The following is an 18,368-nucleotide window of genomic DNA, read 5'->3' on the forward strand; positions in this document are numbered from 1 at the left end:
GCTTTCGCTTTTTGCAGATGACATGATATTATACATGGAAAATCCGACAGACTCCACCAAAAGTCTGCTAGAACTGATACATGAATTCAGCAAAGTTGCAGGATACAAAATCAATGTACAGAAATCAGTTGCATTCTTATACACTAACAATGAAGCAACAGAAAGACAAATAAAGAAACTGATCCCATTCACAATTGCACCAAGAAGCATAAAATACCTAGGAATAAATCTAACCAAAGATGTAAAGGATCTGTATGCTGAAAACTATAGAAAGCTTATGAAGGTAATTGAAGAAGATTTAAAGAAATGGAAAGACATTCCCTGCTCATGGATTGGAAGAATAAATATTGTCAAAATGTCAATACTACCCAAAGCTATCTACACATTCAATGCAATCCCAATCAAAATTGCACCAGCATTCTTCTCGAAACTAGAACAAGCAATCCTAAAATTCATATGGAACCACAAAAGGCCCCGAATAGCCAAAGTAATTTTGAAGAAGAAGACCAAAGCAGGAGGCATCACAATCCCAGACTTTAGCCTCTACTACAAAGCTGTCATCATCAAGACAGCATGGTATTGGCACAAAAACAGACACATAGACCAATGGAATAGAATAGAAACCCCAGAACTAGACCCACAAACGTATGGCCAACTCATCTTTGACAAAGCAGGAAAGAACATCCAATGGAAAAAAGACAGTCTCTTTAACAAATGGTGCTGGGAGAACTGGACAGCAACATGCAGAAGGTTGAAACTAGACCACTTTCTCACACCATTCACAAAAATAAACTCAAAATGGATAAAGGACCTGAATGTGAGACAGAAACCATCAAAACCTTAGAGGAGAAAGCAGGAAAAGACCTCTCTGACCTCAGCCGGAGCAATCTCTTACTCGACACATCCCCAGAGGCAAGGGAATTAAAAGCAAAAGTGAATTACTGGGACCTTATGAAGATCAAAAGCTTCTGCACAGCAAAGGAAACAACCAACAAAACGAAAAGGCAACCAACGGAATGGGAAAAGGTATTTGCAAATGACATATCGGACAAAGGGCTAGTATCCAAAATCTATAAAGAGCTCACCAAACTCCACACCCGAAAAACAAATAACCCAGTGAAGAAATGGGCAGAAAACATGAATAGACACTTCTCTAAAGAAGACATCCGGATGGCAACAGGCACATGAAAAGATGTTCAGCGTCGCTCCTTATCAGGGAAATACAAATCAAAACCACACTCAGGTATCACCTGACGCCAGTCAGAGTGGCCAAAATGAACAAATCAGGAGACTATAGATGCTGGAGAGGATGTGGAGAAATGGGAACCCTCTTGCACTGTTGGGGGAATGCAAATTGGTGCAGCCGCTCTGGAAAGCAGTGTGGAGGTTCCTCAGAAAATTAAAAATAGACCTACCCTATGACCCAGCAATAGCACTGCTAGGAATTTATCCAAGGGACACAGGAGTACTGATGCATAGGGGCACTTGTACCCCAATGTTCATAGCAGCACTCTCAACAATAGCCAAATTATGGAAAGAGCCTAAATGTCCATCAACTGATGAATGGATAAAGAAATTGTGGTTTATATACACTATGGAATACTACGTGGCAATGAGAAAAAATGAAATATGGCCTTTTGTAGCAACGTGGATGGAACTGGAGAGTGTGATGCTAAGTGAAATAAGCCATACAGAGAAAGACAGATACCATATGGTTTCACTCTTATGTGGATCCTGAGAAACTTAACAGGAACCCATGGGGGAGGGGAAGGAAAAAAAAAAAAAGAGGTTAGAGTGGGAGAGAGCCAAAGCATAAGAGACTGTTGAGAACTGAGAACAAACTAAGGGTTGATGGGGGGTGGGAGGGAGGAGAGGGTGGGTGATGGGTATTGAGGAGGGCACCTTTTGGGATGAGCACTGGGTGTTGTATGGAAACCAATTTGACAATAAATTTCATATATATAAAAAAAAAAGAACAGAGTGGGGAATCAGTAGATGGGAAATTGCTAAGAAGAAACTTTAGGAGATAGGGGAGTTCAGGCTCAACCAAACAAAGTAGGATTCTTAAATGAAGGCAGGCCAGGGTGATCAGACATCACCTGGAGGACAGTATAAGTTACGGACTCTAATTAGATATTGAGGATGATGAGATAGGATATTGGGAAATTCTAGTTAAATCAACTTAGCAGAAGTCTTGCTAAAACTTGACAATGTAGAGACACAGAAGCTTAAAAGTTGAGACCTAGTTGATAAGTTCAGGGGAGCCTAAGCAGAATTTGGTCAAAGAAAGAATCTTTGTCACTGTAATTATGATATTATGGAGGACAATACATCTTCTCTGGGTGTCTTTTCCCCATTTGTATGGTGAGAATGTGCCATCTTCTCAATACGATTCTAAAATTTAAGTTACTAGAGACAAATTATTGTATTACAATACCAGATGATTTGCTTTTTACCTTGGAAGTAAGTAAAGAGTAATTTATTTTTGCCATTCAGCTATGGAAACATGTATTACTTTGTGTGATAAGCTTGTTTGAGCATGTGACCTATATAGGACATATTTTTCATAAATAGATACTATATATATCTTGCATATATCACAATTTTTCTTTAGAGTAGTATCCTACCACATGCCTTAAATCAATTAGCAAATGCAGTTTTGTCAGGTGGGTTTTCTTGTTCACTGTGTTTTTGTTGGGATCATCATTTCAGTATCACATTGAGAAAGACTAAAATGCAATGGATGAAATCCTTTCATAACACAGGTACACTGTCTTCTTCCAAGATGCTCTCCTGTAGGTTTTATCAGCAGGAAAGCAGCTCCCAGTATGAGTGACCTCCAACATAAACAGGAAACCAGCTGTGATGAGAAATCTCTTTTAGTGGATTTGTACCACCAGAGGCAGTCATGAAACTGCGTCTTTGAGGAAATACAAATCAAACAGATGGGGGAAAAGCAAACAGACTTCTATGGGAAAGAAATTTGATGCATCTGAAGACTATATGACTCATCCTTTGTTCTTAGAACAAGACAAATGATTGAAGGTAGAGAATGAGATAAGGAACATTAAATTACTTTTTAATTGATGCAGAATTCAGTGGAATATATGTTTACCTAAAAGTTAAACTAGATCTGGTCTTACATGTACAGGAATGAGTAACTAAAAATCTTATCCATTTAGTTTAGAGATTTGATTCCTTTTCTTTTTGTCTTCATCCTCTAGCCTCTTCCTAAATGTACATCACCTAGGGAATAGTAACATCACTTAAAAACATTTAGCTTTAAGTAATTAACCAAATGATAATATAATTATCAATTGGGCTCTGATCCAGACATGGTTCCTAATGCTTTGGAAAATACAATGCTGAATAGTCCTCAGGTAGTTTAGTCTAGTGTTGGGAATGAGAGTGAAGCATATGAATTACAATACAAAGAGTTGCAAGTGCACAAACAAAGCTTAAGTACTGAGCATGTCTGGCAAGAAGTAATTAAACTAGAAAAATAGCTGTCAAAAACTGTTTTCATAAAATTTCCTTTACAATAGATAAATACACTCTCAATGTGACAAAGCTCCAGATTTCAAAAAAATGGTGAAAATAATCCTGGTCCCTGCAAACTGATCCAGACGAGTCGGCTTTACACTCGAATTCTTGGCCCTTTGGTCAATCCAAAAGATGTGTCCCCTGATGGTGGCTTTCAGACCTCTCCCATTCAGTTGTTATTCTTTCCTATAAACCAGATTTCTAGTTACTTGTGGACAGTTCCTTTCAGATATCTAGTGTCATCTCTAACTAGACAGGTGCACTTCTGTATGAGACAAAATACCTTTAAGTTATTTACTTTCTAAATCCACTTTTTCCTGTTACTACTTCTGCAGCTGTCTGGCCTCCAGAGCTACAAAAACTAGAGCTATATTTAATTCTTCCTTTCTTTGGAGAGGAAGTGTGGTATGATTTCTCTCTAATTTCCTAATTGGTATCTGTAGGTCTTGGGCCATATCATTTAGTATCTCTATAATTTCCTTTTTTTCCCCATATCTAATGTGGGAGCTAATAATGAGTTAGAGCATGTGCAAAAGTCCAGCATATTGCCTGGTATAATTGCCTGGTATAATTGATAGAACCATCAATAGCATTTTTCCATGTCTTCTCTCTCATTCCCAAACTGGTAGGCATCAAGTCTTTCTTTTTTTATTCCTTGAAATGTCAGAAATATTTTTCTTCTCTCCATTTCTCTGTTTTTCAATCTCTCATTCAAGTGTTTTCCCTTTTATTTTTCCTCCATGGAAAAACACTTCAGGATTTCTGTAAAAGCCTTCAAAAATTTTTCTCTGCCTTTAACTTCTCTTTTCTCCTTTACTCCTGTTGCCAGATCAATCCTACTGAAATAGGGCTACATTGATTTCCTCCTTTAAAAAATTATCTTGAGTTCTTCATTTCCTATCACATCAAATCTGAAACCAGGTTATCTGGGCTTTCCAGAATGTGACTTCATTCAACAACAGGAACATGTCACCCCTTTGAGTAAGCCACACTCATGTCTCTTTCTGTAATAACATTTTCCATATGGAGTACATATTTCAGTCCCCTACCACATATCCCTCAATTTTTCTCCAATCCCACATTTCTTCCCACCCTATATATCTATCATTGTCCGGTCTTGTGTCCCTCACTGGGGTCAGGAAACTTCAGTAATGAATTAATTAATGTCCGAACACAATTGCCACTGCCCCTTCCTCTGACAGACCTGCCCAGGGACCCTCTCTTTCAGGTCATTCTCACATGTATTGTTGGCTACTCTTTTCTGGTTCTACCATGCTAATAGGGCTGGCTTCATGGGCCAGGAATCTGTGCAATCACCTAGGGCTCCATGATGAAAATGTCCTGTACTTGGTTTAATGCCCTACTGTTGCTATCTTTAAATGCTTAATTTTTGAAAAAGTCCCCACATTTTCATTTTGCACTGGGCCCCATGAATTATGTAGTTTGCATTGCAACCTCAGCATTTATTTTGAGTTGCACTGAGGTAAGAACTTTACATATGGGAGTAATATTTGTTATATCCAGATTTTATGTAGTATAAATCCTCCAGTGTTGCATGCCATATAAGATTCTAGGAACTTCTTAGTTTTTCAGCATTAAAATCAAAATATTTTTAACTATCTTCCTCAATCTTAACATGTTGTATTTTCTACAAAACAGCTTTTCCATTATCTTATTTGAGTGTTTCAGCAGTATCATTGAGTAAATCTACAAAATTTTTGGTGAAACTTAAGTTGAAAAACACAGACTTACTCTTAGAAAACCTACTACTGCAGATCCTGTTGACATTGAGGGTATTGTCCCATTTGAAACCCCATAAGGGAAACTGCATTCAGCTCTAAGTGCTCAGGGAGAGACTCATGTCACCTGACACACGAGTATGTTGTTGTTGACCACAAAAGTGATGGCATTGATCATGTTCGCAGTGTAGCTTTGGTTGTCTAGAAGTTAAGTCAAATTTGCAGATCAAAGCATTTTATCTTGGTTTGAGTGTTCTAATTTCTATTTTTTCTTTTCCATATTTACTCATATTTTTGTTATATGTATTAAGTCATCTCAAATTTGACACATATAAGTACTCAAAAATATTTGGTGAATGAGTTAGGCAGTATTCCATGATTTAGTGCAATCTTGAAAGTACATGAGTGTCAAATATTGAAAGACAAGGATAGACAAATTTATAATGGAGATGGCTATATTCTCTGAAAACTACAAAACAGTATAAATTCATTAATTATATTTTGCCTTTTGGATACAATCCTTGACAATTTACTACCAGCATTTAGAAAGGCTCTTTGTTTGTTTTAATTGAACAATCTTAGCCACCTGACGGCATCAAGTTGAGACTGAAGAACCACCATTAGTATTGATTTCAGTCTTGGTACTTTGCATCAATTATAGCAAATTTATGATACCTACACTTTGATCACTTTGATAATTTCATTTTTTTTCATTACTTCTCTAAAAATACAAACAAAAGCAACAACAAACACTTTGCTCCTCCGACAGCCTCCAAAAACTGAATTGTGGACTGGTATGCAGGCATTTGATGTTTAAGTGCCATGCAAATGCTGAATTTGGATCATGAAAAGTTATTTAAGGGTAACAGTACATCGGGGCGCCTGGGTGGCGCAGTCGGTTAAGCGTCCGACTTCAGCCAGGTCGCGATCTCGCGGTCCGTGAGTTCCAGCCCCGCGTCAGGCTGTGGGCTGATGGCTCAGAGCCTGGAGCCTGTTTCCGATTCTGTGTCTCCCTCTCTCTCTGCCCCTCCCCCGTTCATGCTCTGTCTCTCTCTGTCCCAAAAATAAATAAACGTTGAAAGGGTAACAGTACATAATCTTTGGAAGTAGAGTTGCATGAAAGCTGAGGAGCCCTTTACAGTTGACAACTTTAAGAAAAAACTAACCCATCTCATTTTTTCCACCAATCCTTCTTTGCCCTCCTCCTGCAAACTGCCCTTGCCTTTCTCTAAATCTCCATGGTTCATGTAGTCCTTAATTGTTCTTCATTTGTTTTCTCCTGGCCTAGTGTTGTTTCCCCAGCCTGGACAGGGCCATAAGTTTTTTTGTTAGTTTATGTATCTGACCATTTGGCATAGTGTCAGCTGCGGGAATGATTTATTTTTTTCATTTACTTTTTGTGTACTAGAAAGATAAGTTAGGCGTGGAAATGTCATTATCATGAGTATGGCAACCAGTGTAGACCGTGGTATGTGTGCTTTGTGCTAGAAAGCACTTGATTAATCAAAATACTTCGTGTTCAGAATAAAGAGAATTCTCACACTATTTTAATAGAAGAAAACCTATCAAGGGGAACTGATGAAGCTACAACATTTTACTCAGGATAGTTGGAAAATATTAGAAATGGTTATGTTTGCAGCATTTTACATAGTAGGTCTGTTTCATAGATATTTTGCTGGTTATGGATAGTAAATGGAATCTGGTAATGCTCCTGAATAATTAACCAACAAGTTTCATTTATAGCAAGAAGCAAATGAAGAAGATATTAACATTCAGGATACACAGAACATAAAGCACAGAGATCTTTAATTCATGGGTGAATAAAGACGGAAGCAACATGTTGAACATAGCATTTTTTTATAAAGTGATTTCAGTTATCATATATTATTAAGTTGATAATATCTGTAAAGATTCTGCTCAACTTTCTGTTCCCCACCAGCCTCCAGTGCATCTTCAAGTAAAACCTATATATGCTATGAAGAGTTCATATGGATAAGATCAGCTAAATGGAAAGTATCCTCCTCGTTCATTGGGAGAGCTTAATTATATCTGTTTTATCGGTGGAAAGATTCTCCTTTTTGGAAAAAAAAAACACACCTTAGTTTTCCAATTAAGCATATTTGATAAATGCTTCCACATTTATATTTAATGCAGCTAAAAGAGGATTTCATGACTGTTCTCCCAGTGAAAAGTTCTGTTCTGCAGGATTTGTACCAGAGATAATCATAGGCTTAATTTGTATTGTATTTTAAAAATTGATCAAAGCATTTTCACATTTGTTCTTTCATTTGATCCTTCTACAGCCCAGTAAGGTGGGTTAAGTGTGTGTCCTAATCCCTTTTGACAAGGATATTGAGGCACTGAGGGGTTAGGTGATTTGTTAGAGGGCATACTCTTGAGTAACAGACATAGGAGGCAAGTATGTACTGTGCTTGCCAGGTCCTGTGCTCACATTATATAGACCAGTTTGAACACAAACACAGTTATAAACCTCTACATCTAGATGCAAAGCAAAATCAAACAAGGAGCTCTTTAAAATACTAATGCTATAACCTCATACCTAGAGACTTCAATTCACATCAGATGGGAGGACTGGTGGGTCCATTAATATAACATATATGTGATTTTGAGTCTAGTTAACCAGAACAATTGGATATTCACTCACTCGTTCATCCAATATTGTTCTGTGAATTTTACTTTCCAGTCCTTTGACTGTCTAATAGGTTGTTGGATTTATTCAAATTTATCAGTCTTTCCTCTACGATGTAGTGATTGTTAATGTACTCAAATGTATTGTTTTTTTTTTCTTTTGTCTCACATAGAAATAACCTTATCCAGTCCAAATGTACAAAAAAAAATACTCAAAGTAAAAAATAAAACCTATCTAGAAGAGAATTTGTAAATAGATAAAAAACCTCGGAGATGCTCAATATGACTCTCATACAAATACAGATGAAAGAAACAAGATTCTATTTTGTACCCTAAAATTTGTCAAAGGTAGAAAAATTTGATAAGTGGCATTGGTGAGAATGAGGAGAAACAGGTACTTTTACATAATGTTGGAAAGAGTTATTGGTATGACATCTTTAGTGGTGAGATTGGTACTATTTCTAAAAAGTAAAAATGTGTGTTCTCTCTCATCTAGCAATACTACTTCTCAGATATACATCTGTGCAACATGGATGTTTAAGAATCTATATTGCAGCATAGTTGGTAATAGGAATAAAAGGAAGGCCTCTAAATACCTGTTCATTGGCAACTAGTTACATAAATTATGGTACATGCATTAAAGGACTTATGATACATTCATGGCAAATAATACTTACCTGTGCTTATATGGAATGATCTCCAAGGTGTATTAAGGATATTAAATCTTAATTAAGGTTAAAAGTAAAAATTATATATACCATGAGCCCATTTGAGAATAGGAAGTGTGTAAAGGTGGAATGTGGAGGTCTTTGCTTATGTGTCCATAGACTATTTCTGTAAGGGTAAAGACACTATTAGCTGTCATGCATTTGGGAAAGAAACCTGGGAGTTTGTGATAAGAAAATTAAATTTTATATACTTCTGTACCTCTTGAATATTTGCAATGTGTGGGTTATTTTTTAACAGACAATTAAAATAAACAATTTTAATGCTTAACGATAGTAATTGGCAAATACAATGAACTGCAAAGTGTAAGATAAATTTCTTCTGGTTTAGTTTGTACTTTTGTTGTTTTGATCATATACACTTATGTAATAAATCCTTAAATATCATGTATACTTCTATGGTAATTGTATCATTTCTATTTAAAAAATGTAATTATAAGTTGGAGAAACCTCATTTAACAATTTAAGTCCATAGGTCTCTAGTCAATTCACATCAACTGTGGGATTCTGACTGAGGCAAAGTATTATCAGAATTAGAGAATGTCAGTGGTGCCTGGGTGGCTCAGTCAGTTAGGCAACCAACTTCAGCTCAAGGCATGATCTCATGGTTCATGGGTTCGAGACCCGCATTAGGCTTTGTGCTGACAGTTCAGAGCCTGGAGCCTGCTTTGGATTCTGTGTGTGTGTGTGTGTGTGTGTGTGTTTGTGAGTGTCTCTCTCTTTCCCTCCCTCATTCACACTCTGCCTCTCTCTCCCTCTCAAAAATAAATAAACATTAAAAAAAAAATAAAAAGAATTAGAGAAGGCCAGAACTGTGAGGGACACCAGAACTTTTATAAGTCAACCTTATCTTACAGATGAAGAAACAGGCCCAAAGGATTTTTTTTCTCCTATGTTAGTGCATTACACTCACCTGGTGAAATTTAGAATTGAGTTTAAATAAACTTTAGTACTAAGTAAATGGTGATAGTATGAATCAGAGAAGATAAGTTATTCAAACTAATTCCACATCAGCTGGCTGTTAATCCTTGGATAAGTCTTTTATTTTTCCTTTCTGGGCTCAAGTTCTTAGAACTTTTTTAATTTGTTCTTTTTTCCCCACTCTAAAATAATTTTAATCAATTTGAATATAAGAAAATTTAACTAGTATATAAAACTCAGCAGAGATAAAGTAAAATTCTATATCCTGACTTTATAAATTGCTGTCTTAAACTAATTTGTAGTGGCCACCAGTCAAGTTCTTAAAACTTTAATGATAGATTAAACCCAGCGATACTGTTTGTACCCAACCCATGTTGATTCAAAAAGATTCACCCACTAACTCAGGACCTATTAACTTTATTACCCTCTCTACACTCATAAGCACCTCAGTTTCCCAAAATTTTTGGATCTATGTAAATGCTCCTACCCTTCAAAAGTCAAGCCATGTTAAATCAAATTAACATTTATTTCAACAATTACTCTAAAAAAGGCATTTTAGTAATTCTTATAAATAGTGAAGAATTTACTTCACTATTCTTATAAATTCTTATAAATTTATAAATTCTTATAAATTCTTATAAATGGTGAAGAATTCCCATCTCTGCAAAGTCTTCAAATAAAGCTCAAGATCATGGGATCCTTCCTTTCTTTGAGGACTTACTTCACAAACATTCCGAGTCACAATATATTCTTGTGTTCTTTTACTGTTGAATATGGCTTGTTCCACAGACAGGGTCTAATTTTTATACTTCCCATTGCATGTATCTAACTAGCCCTTGTGATTTTAACCATGGATTCAGCAGAATAACAGTGAATGAAAACCGATATTTAGACTAAAAGGAATGTTTTGTATTGCAGCTCAGACCAAATGCAGAATTTTGAGTTGCCCGGAAATTGTAGGTCAGGTGGGCTGCAACATGAAAAACTAATACAGCAGTGTCTCCCAGGTTGGGACAGCAGTATATTTCTCCCTGCAGAGAAAGAAGAGGATGTAAGAGTGAACAGAACTTGGAAAGGGACCCATGACTCAGCCCACAAGTTCCGTTTGTTGATGCCCCTCAGGAGACAAATCTAAGAAAACCCAAACACATAAACTGAGTCTTAGATTATCTGTGCTAATAGCTTCCTCCATTCGCAAGGATAATCAAAGTTAAACTTGTGTTTCTTTTCATCTTTTTGAGGAGAAAATTATTTCCTCTAGGTTTGAATGTTCAGAGTACACAAAATTAGATTCCCTTCCCTAAAACGAGATCATTAAGTAGAAAGCTATTAAAAGGATGTGCATAATCCTTGAGAGTTCATTAGTTAACCTGCTATTTAAAATCTCTCCCCCCAAGATCTCTTGAATCAAATTTTCTATGATTAAATATCAACACTCTGAGCACTTTAAAGCTTTCAGATTTCATGTTTAGACCCCATACTGCTTTTCTATATGCAAACCCCAGAAATAACTTTTAAAATTTTCTACCCAAACTACTTGGTCTGATAATTTATCTACTTTTTACCTTTTATTGATGTGTTGGCTTCACTATCTTAAATTCTGTAACAATTTTGTTCTTTTTCTACAGGCAGAATTCACAGCCATGCGGGAGCAGTATATGCGAGGTGGAGAGGGATTCATCATCTGCTACTCTGTCACTGACCGCCAGTCATTCCAGGAAGCTGCCAAGTTTAAAGAGCTCATTTTTCAAGTCCGCCACACCTATGAAATTCCCTTGGTGCTGGTGGGTAACAAAATTGACCTAGAACAGTTCCGCCAGGTGAGTGCCAAAATTTTTTTTCAGTTTGCTTTTAACTCTGAGAGTACGTAATACCAAGTATGCCTGCTTTCCAAGGTTCATATTGAGAATTATGAGAAAGAAATGACGCATGTGATTTTCTAAAAAAAAAAATCTTTTAAAATCTCTGGTGGATTGTGTTAGCCACCACAATATATCCCATCCCACATGCTACTTTGCAGTATCTTTATTCCATCAGGATGATGGAATCCTCCTGTCTGTTTTTCCCACTCCTTAGATTTGGGCTGGCCCTATGATTTGTTTTGGGCAGTAGAGTATAGTAGAGATGATGCTGTGTACCATAGAGGTAGAGTCATAAGAGTTCTGCAGATTCTACCTTTGCCACTTAAAATGCTTGCTCTTGAGATCCAGCTACCATGTAAAGACCAATGTAACCATTAGAGAGATCCATGTGAACAAAGCAACATCCAGCCTCACTGCAGTTCCTGCCAAGGTACCACATATGTGGGCAAAGCTACTTATCATGTTCTAGAACCAGCTACCATCTGACTATAACTTTATAAGATAACCTAGTCAATCCATATGGAAGAGACAACTCTCAGCTGAGCCTGGTCTGGGTTTCTGACCCACAGAATCATAGGCAAATAAAATAGAGTTGTTTAAACCACCATATTTTAGAGTAATTTTTCATGCAGTGATGGGTAATCAAAATAGGACTCCTCCTACCTTCCAGAGTCAGAAGCTACTACTTTTCAGGTTGAATAAGAAACACCTTCCATATACCATAAATCTGCTTCAAGCTGCCCCTGCTGTATCATTGTGATCCTCAGTTCCTTTCTCCAAACAAACAAAATTGACAATACAGAAACTATGGCTAGCTTCTGATAACGCAGAAACCACAGACTGCAATCCTTTACCAGATTTCATGTGGTTCATTATAATTTATTCTTATCTGATCAGACACTCTCAGGGCCTGATGGGCAAACTGATGGCCTCATCTCTACAGGGTAATGATACTTCAGTTGTCCTTAGTACTCCTAAAGAGATTAAATGACCAAAACCTAGTTCAGGGGCCAGGCAAATCATCTCACAATTCTATTGTCATGACTCACTTTGTATAAAGTTAAATTACTAAGTCATGCAAAACAAATTTTTGTAAATTGAATTACCTAAATTGAATGGTTTAGTTATAATTTTAGATACTTTATCTTTATTTAAACTGCCCTTAAATTTGAGCTGGATTTTAATAGTTTGTGTGTTTCCAATTAATAATTTTTATTCTTCTTAAAGTAACCTCATAAATTCTTTTTCTAAGGCTAGAATCTTCACTAAAACAGTTTACTCCTACTTTAAGTGTTAAATATATTTGTATTTTTGTATCAGATGACTTTTAAGTTTTCTCAAGTGAAAATATCTCATATGGAGCCAATGCTTATAAATCTATTTTTAATACAGAAACAAAATTTCTACGATTTCGTGCAGTACATTTTTGTAGCGGCATTTTTTGTATATCTGACTTGAAAATCTAAGCATCTTAAAGTGGCAGCTGACTATTTTTTAGGAGCTATACTATTTGTCTCCTCTGTACCTGTTCTTCTGCATTGCTTTATTTTTTTCCCCCAAAGTAGTGTTTAGTATGACATGGTTACATTTCTATGAGATAGGAATTCAAGTTTATCTCACCAGTGAAATAGGAATCTCTTCTGTGATACTTGACAAAAAGGAAAGAAAAAAAGAGAGGTGTAGGTCTAGTGGTGAACTCTTCAGATACTCCTCTGAAGAGTGGGGAGGTTCTAGGTTTTTTTTTAATTTTTATTTTCTTTTAGGACTTGTGGGAAATGACATGTGGGAGCACCCTGAGATGCAAATATACCATCAGTGATTACATGACCACATTTAACTGTACTTCTCAGAATTTCTAGGAAACATAAACCTTTAATTGAATGCCAGTCAAGAGAGCTACAAGTGACTCTTGTAAGCTAGTACCTTTGAGAACATGAGGGAAACATCTTCAGGCAAAATTAATCACATTGTCTGTAGAATGATTTCTCTCCATGATTCCAGCACTGGCTGGCATTTGCTTTCCTCTCCCCATCCTGGCTCTGCTTCTGCTTTCCCAGGATCAAAGGTGTTCAACAGATACCTGGTCTCAGCCTGGGTAATTGCAGATTAGCAGTGATGTGACTCACAGGCATCACAAACATCACTGAAACAAATAACAAAAATAGTATTAAGCTGAGTAATTTAGCAGATTTGACATACTTTCCCTTTTAGATAAAAGCAAGTAAACAAGATAGTCATAGAAAGTGCAAAAACCATGAAAACTCAAATTACAATCTTTTTAAAACTGCTCATGTACCAATGTCTCCAATAATGAAGTGTTGATATGCAAATTTGGCTTCTGGCTGTGGTGTTTGTGATAGAAATAATTGTTCCTATAATTGTAGAGTGTTTTTTCCTTTTCAAAATGCTTTCAATTCTCACTTTATTTTAATCCTGTAACTGCCCTGTGTAGTTGTAAGGCAAGCGGTTGATGGATGAGGATATTTGAGAAGTAAGTATACTGATAGAAATTGATTTTAATAAAATACTGCTGTTAGTGACAAAGTTAAGACTAAAACCCTGATCACATGTACTCTTTTTCTTACATCAGTCTTTAAAGGATAGGTCTCCATTTTAGTTTTGGGTTTTTTCCACATTTCCCCCCCAAAACAAAGATGTTGACACCTGCATCATCTATAGCTCAAAGGAGTTTTGTGAAGAGTCCTAGAGTGATAATGTTAAACTCTGGAAGCTTCTGAAGGAAATCATGCTAGTGCTTATGTTCAGTGTTAGGAGGCAGAGAAGCAGGGTTTTTACTTGACAGCTCTTCTTCCTCATAGAAAGTGGTTGAAAGGGAAGTGCTGATGAAAACAGCTGCTTCTTAGCATGCTTGTGTGGTAGAGTGGGTGACTACATTTTGAATCCATCTTGGTGAATTCCAAGTCCCTTTTTACCAAGAAAAAGAAACATGTTTTGTTGCCTGATGTCCTTCATCATAAATGACGTCTTCAAGAAAATATATTGAAGCGCTCTGTTTAACTTTGAGTATTTTCTCTGAGAACAATATTCATTTTGACACTGATCCTGATGATGCATTTAGTATTGCAACACTCTGTGCCAGGCACTTAGCACACATAATTTTATTTCATCTTTACCATAAGGCCACAAAGTAGGCTCCTTTATGGTACCTATTTACCTATGAGTTATCTGAAACTTCAATACATTCAGTGACTTGCTCAAGGTCACATAGCTAGTTAGGGCTGTGAGAACGTGTCCAGTGTCTCTGATATAAAATCTCACTATTTTATAATTTGGGCCTGCAAACCATTATTGTTTTTCATGAAATTTGTTATATTCATTTCAGGATCTTAGCATGCTCCTGAGAGGATAGAAGACAAGCAATTGCATTTTACTGGAGCAGGAAGGAGCAGAACGATAGCTCTTTGGAGGTGGAGTGAGGAGCTCCAGGGCAAGGAGCTGGGCAAGGCAGTAATAGCCAGAGTTGGGAAGAACGTGAGGAAAATTAAGGGCAAGGAAATGGTGCTCAAAACTACTGAAAGGCACTGTTCTCTAATCAGGGGCACCAACCATCTTGTCCTGAGTCCAGCCAGCCTATTCTAAAGCCGTTTTTAAAGTCCTAGGCTTCAATAGGTCCCTGAGCTTGCGTGGCCTTTCTCCCTATTGGGTCTTCTGCTGTAACACTGGGGAGTGGAAAGTAATAATTTCTGCCTTTTTTCTGTTTTTGCAAAATTCTACAGAGTAAAAATGGTGCTATAAATGGAGTGAGTCCCAAAGATCTGAAAGCTGGGTTAGGAAAGTTTTATATCTGTTGTAGACCACAAACTGTTTTATCCTGAAGGTAGACCATGACAGACCTTTCAGTGCTGACAGTCTAATTGCAGCTTAATACTCAGTTTGAAGTCTTGAAACTCAGCTTTCCACAGCCTAACTCTTCGAATGCAGATCTGGAAACATGAAAGACCTTTGTTTATTCTTCAGTTATCTACGTAGTGAAAACAGTTCAACTCCTTTATTGAGAGGGGCATATGAAAGCTGTAGAGATCAGAAATTTCTGTGTTAAGAAAAACATCTATTTAGAGTTTTTGTCAAGCATGTACTTCCCTTGGCAGAGCGGTGGCAGTCTGGGGACACAGTAAAGGAATGAGTAAGCCAGTCCCTGTCCTCAAGGACTTTCTCTTCTGAAAGGATCAATGCATGTGATGTACAACATTGTATTAAACAACAGAACTAAATGTTGAATGATATGACACATGCATAAGTGCAATTGTTGTTGAAAACCAGGAAAAATCAATGTTGGCAACATTTTGAGGAAGGGAGATGCTGAATGGAGTGGCATCCTGACCAGGTAGGAAGGAGCAGGTGAATGATGACAGTCCTTCGGGGAAGGAACAAAAAAAGTAGGTGTAGAGAATAGGCAATGTGAACCAGGGCTGTGAGTGTGCACAAGGCATGGAGTGTTGAGGAGGAGAAGTTGGGAAGACCAGCCTGCCTGGCACATGTATATCAAGCATCCTCAGGATAATTTGATAGATAGGGCCTACCTTGAAGACACACACTTGGTCAAACACAAAGCATAAATATGTACCAGAGCATGTTGGATATGTTATAATGCAGTAGTTGCAAATGCCATTCGAGTTTTTAAAAGTGCAAAAGAGTAATACTTCATCTTTAATCAGTATATTAGATAATTCATGCAAGCACATTTTTCCAAATGATGAGGGTTTTTTTGTGGGAAAAGAGTTTTGATAATTCATGCAATGTAATGGGAATACACATTTAAATTTGACGATTATCTAGCCTTACTTATCCTTTCCATAGCATCTTCTTGATAGGCTATTTCATTTCATTACACATCCAAATATATTAACTGCAATTAAAATGGAAAAAAAAAGCTTAGAATTTGATGTAATTTATCTAGATGGGTAAGTTTTGAAACTAGAATTTGGAGGTGGAGTTTTGCTGAAACTATTTTTTAATCCAATTTATTTACCAAATATTTAGTAATTACTCAATAGGTAACTGGCACGTTTTTAGAATCTGGTTGTTCTGGAGTGAACATGACAAATTCAAACTTAAGAAGAATCTGAAATTATAGTAGGGGAGACAGATAATGATCAATTTGTGCATGTATGTACCAACTACACACTACAAAAATGGTGTCGTGAGTAAAATTATATGCAAATTTATTTATATTTATTTATAATATTTATAATTATAAATATATTTATATTTATATATTTATAAATACACACATGGGAAGAAAATTCTTTGAAATATTTGAGCAGAGGTGTGGCACGAATGAGTTTTCATTGTCCATCTAGTTGATGGAGGAGGGCAAGAATGGAAGCAGGAATACCAATCAGGAGATTTAGTCATCAGGATGAAGGATGATGGCAGCTTGGGTAAAAGCAATGGACTATTCATGAATTCCATACTCATGCAGCACGCTGACAGGATGACAGGTGACAAAATTACAGTGAAGTTTGGAGACCTTTCATGTATGGACAAACTGCTACATCATTCACTGGTACCAGAGGGCACTGTTGCATTGTCACACAACACAGTGGGTGTCCATGATGAGACTCCTCAAGACAAAGTGAAGACCTATATTTAGCAAATACATTTTAGAAAATAACAAAGTATATCATCAAAAGAACCAGATAGTCCTGAGCTTGAATATTCACTGAGACAATCACTGTGTCCTTGGACGCATGAGTGGCAAACTCAAGATGAACACCCAAATTCTCCTTCAAAAAAGTATATCCCTCCCAGCACAGAGAGACAGGAGGCATAGTCAGTAGATCATTTCAGCTGTCAGATGCTTCAGGGTCATCCTCAGTAACAAAGCCTCCTTGACTGAGGTCCTACCCTTCCCAGGGATACCCACTTCCAATGAGGTGTAGGCAAAAATTTCCAGCCATTGCAATCCAGTGAGACACTGCGACAAGCAAATCTTGCTCCAGATCCCCATGCCGGTTTGGCAAAGACTCCATTGGGCTTGCATTGTCATTGATCTTCTCCCTGTATCCAATCCAGCTTCCTACTCCTTCCTTCACAAGCGTTGATCTCTAACCAGTACCATATGCTACAAAATCCCTCTCAGTGTCTGCTTCTGTAGAATGGGGATAATATTACTTTCACAGGTTTTTAGGTAGTAGATGAAATAATGTCATTAGATTAGCACAGTCCTTGGTACAAACTAGGGACTTAATAAATACGAGGTACTACCATCCTTATCCCTCACCTGGATTGTTTATTCTTTGGGTTATTCTAACAGGTTTCACCATTTAGACCCTACCAAATCAAATATTTAGGTATTGTGTCAAAAGGAAAGGTGGTTAAAACTGGGAGAAGGCCCAGTGAATTTTTTTAACTGCAGTGTATAGGCTTCAGTGCACAGATTTTGCAAAATGTATTTTGAAATTATTTTCCTACTTTTCAAATGTGGAACAGAGTAGCCATCTTGAAGTAACTGAATTTTGAACAAAGCTTTGGAGGAATCAATGTTAGGAATTTCTGCTAGATCATGAACTAAGTCAAACTGAGTAAAAAATGACAATAAATGAGAAAGACCTAAAATGATGTTTTGCCATTTTAGAAAAGTTAATTTTTCCATGTATGGACAGCCTCATCCTGAATGAGGATGAATCTGTATCACCTAGAAACATTGTGGGAAACACAAATTCTCAGCCTCTATCCTAATCCTCGTAAATCAGAAACAATGGGAAGAAGGCACAGAAATCTATCTGAACAAATGGGGTGATTCTGCAGCAAGCTAGAGAGCCACAGGGCTAGAAGGAATATAGATGCAAAGACATGAGATCATTTATACTTCAGACTCCATAAGAGAGAATCTAGACCCTATAAGCATTTTTAAAGTCTTAAATGAGATATTGGAGACCTGAAAGAAAAACACACATGCTCTTTTT

At 36.9% G+C, this 18,368-nt stretch overlaps 1 protein-coding gene across 2 annotated transcripts in view; it reads left to right on the forward strand.

Annotated features, from left to right (window-relative positions):
* Window positions 1-18,368, forward strand: part of RIT2 (Ras like without CAAX 2) — a 385,242-nt gene that overhangs the window by 183,876 nt on the left and 182,998 nt on the right. For both annotated transcript variants that reach the window (XM_040478955.1, XM_040478956.1), the window contains exon 4: window positions 11,206-11,397. In XM_040478955.1, the coding sequence (XP_040334889.1) occupies window positions 11,206-11,397 (192 nt within the window). The remainder of the gene's footprint in view (window positions 1-11,205; window positions 11,398-18,368) is intronic.

Source organism: Herpailurus yagouaroundi, unplaced genomic scaffold, assembly GCF_014898765.1.
Source record: "Herpailurus yagouaroundi ecotype Mexico unplaced genomic scaffold, PumYag 142, whole genome shotgun sequence".
In the NCBI taxonomy this organism is placed as follows: domain Eukaryota; kingdom Metazoa; phylum Chordata; class Mammalia; order Carnivora; family Felidae; genus Herpailurus; species Herpailurus yagouaroundi.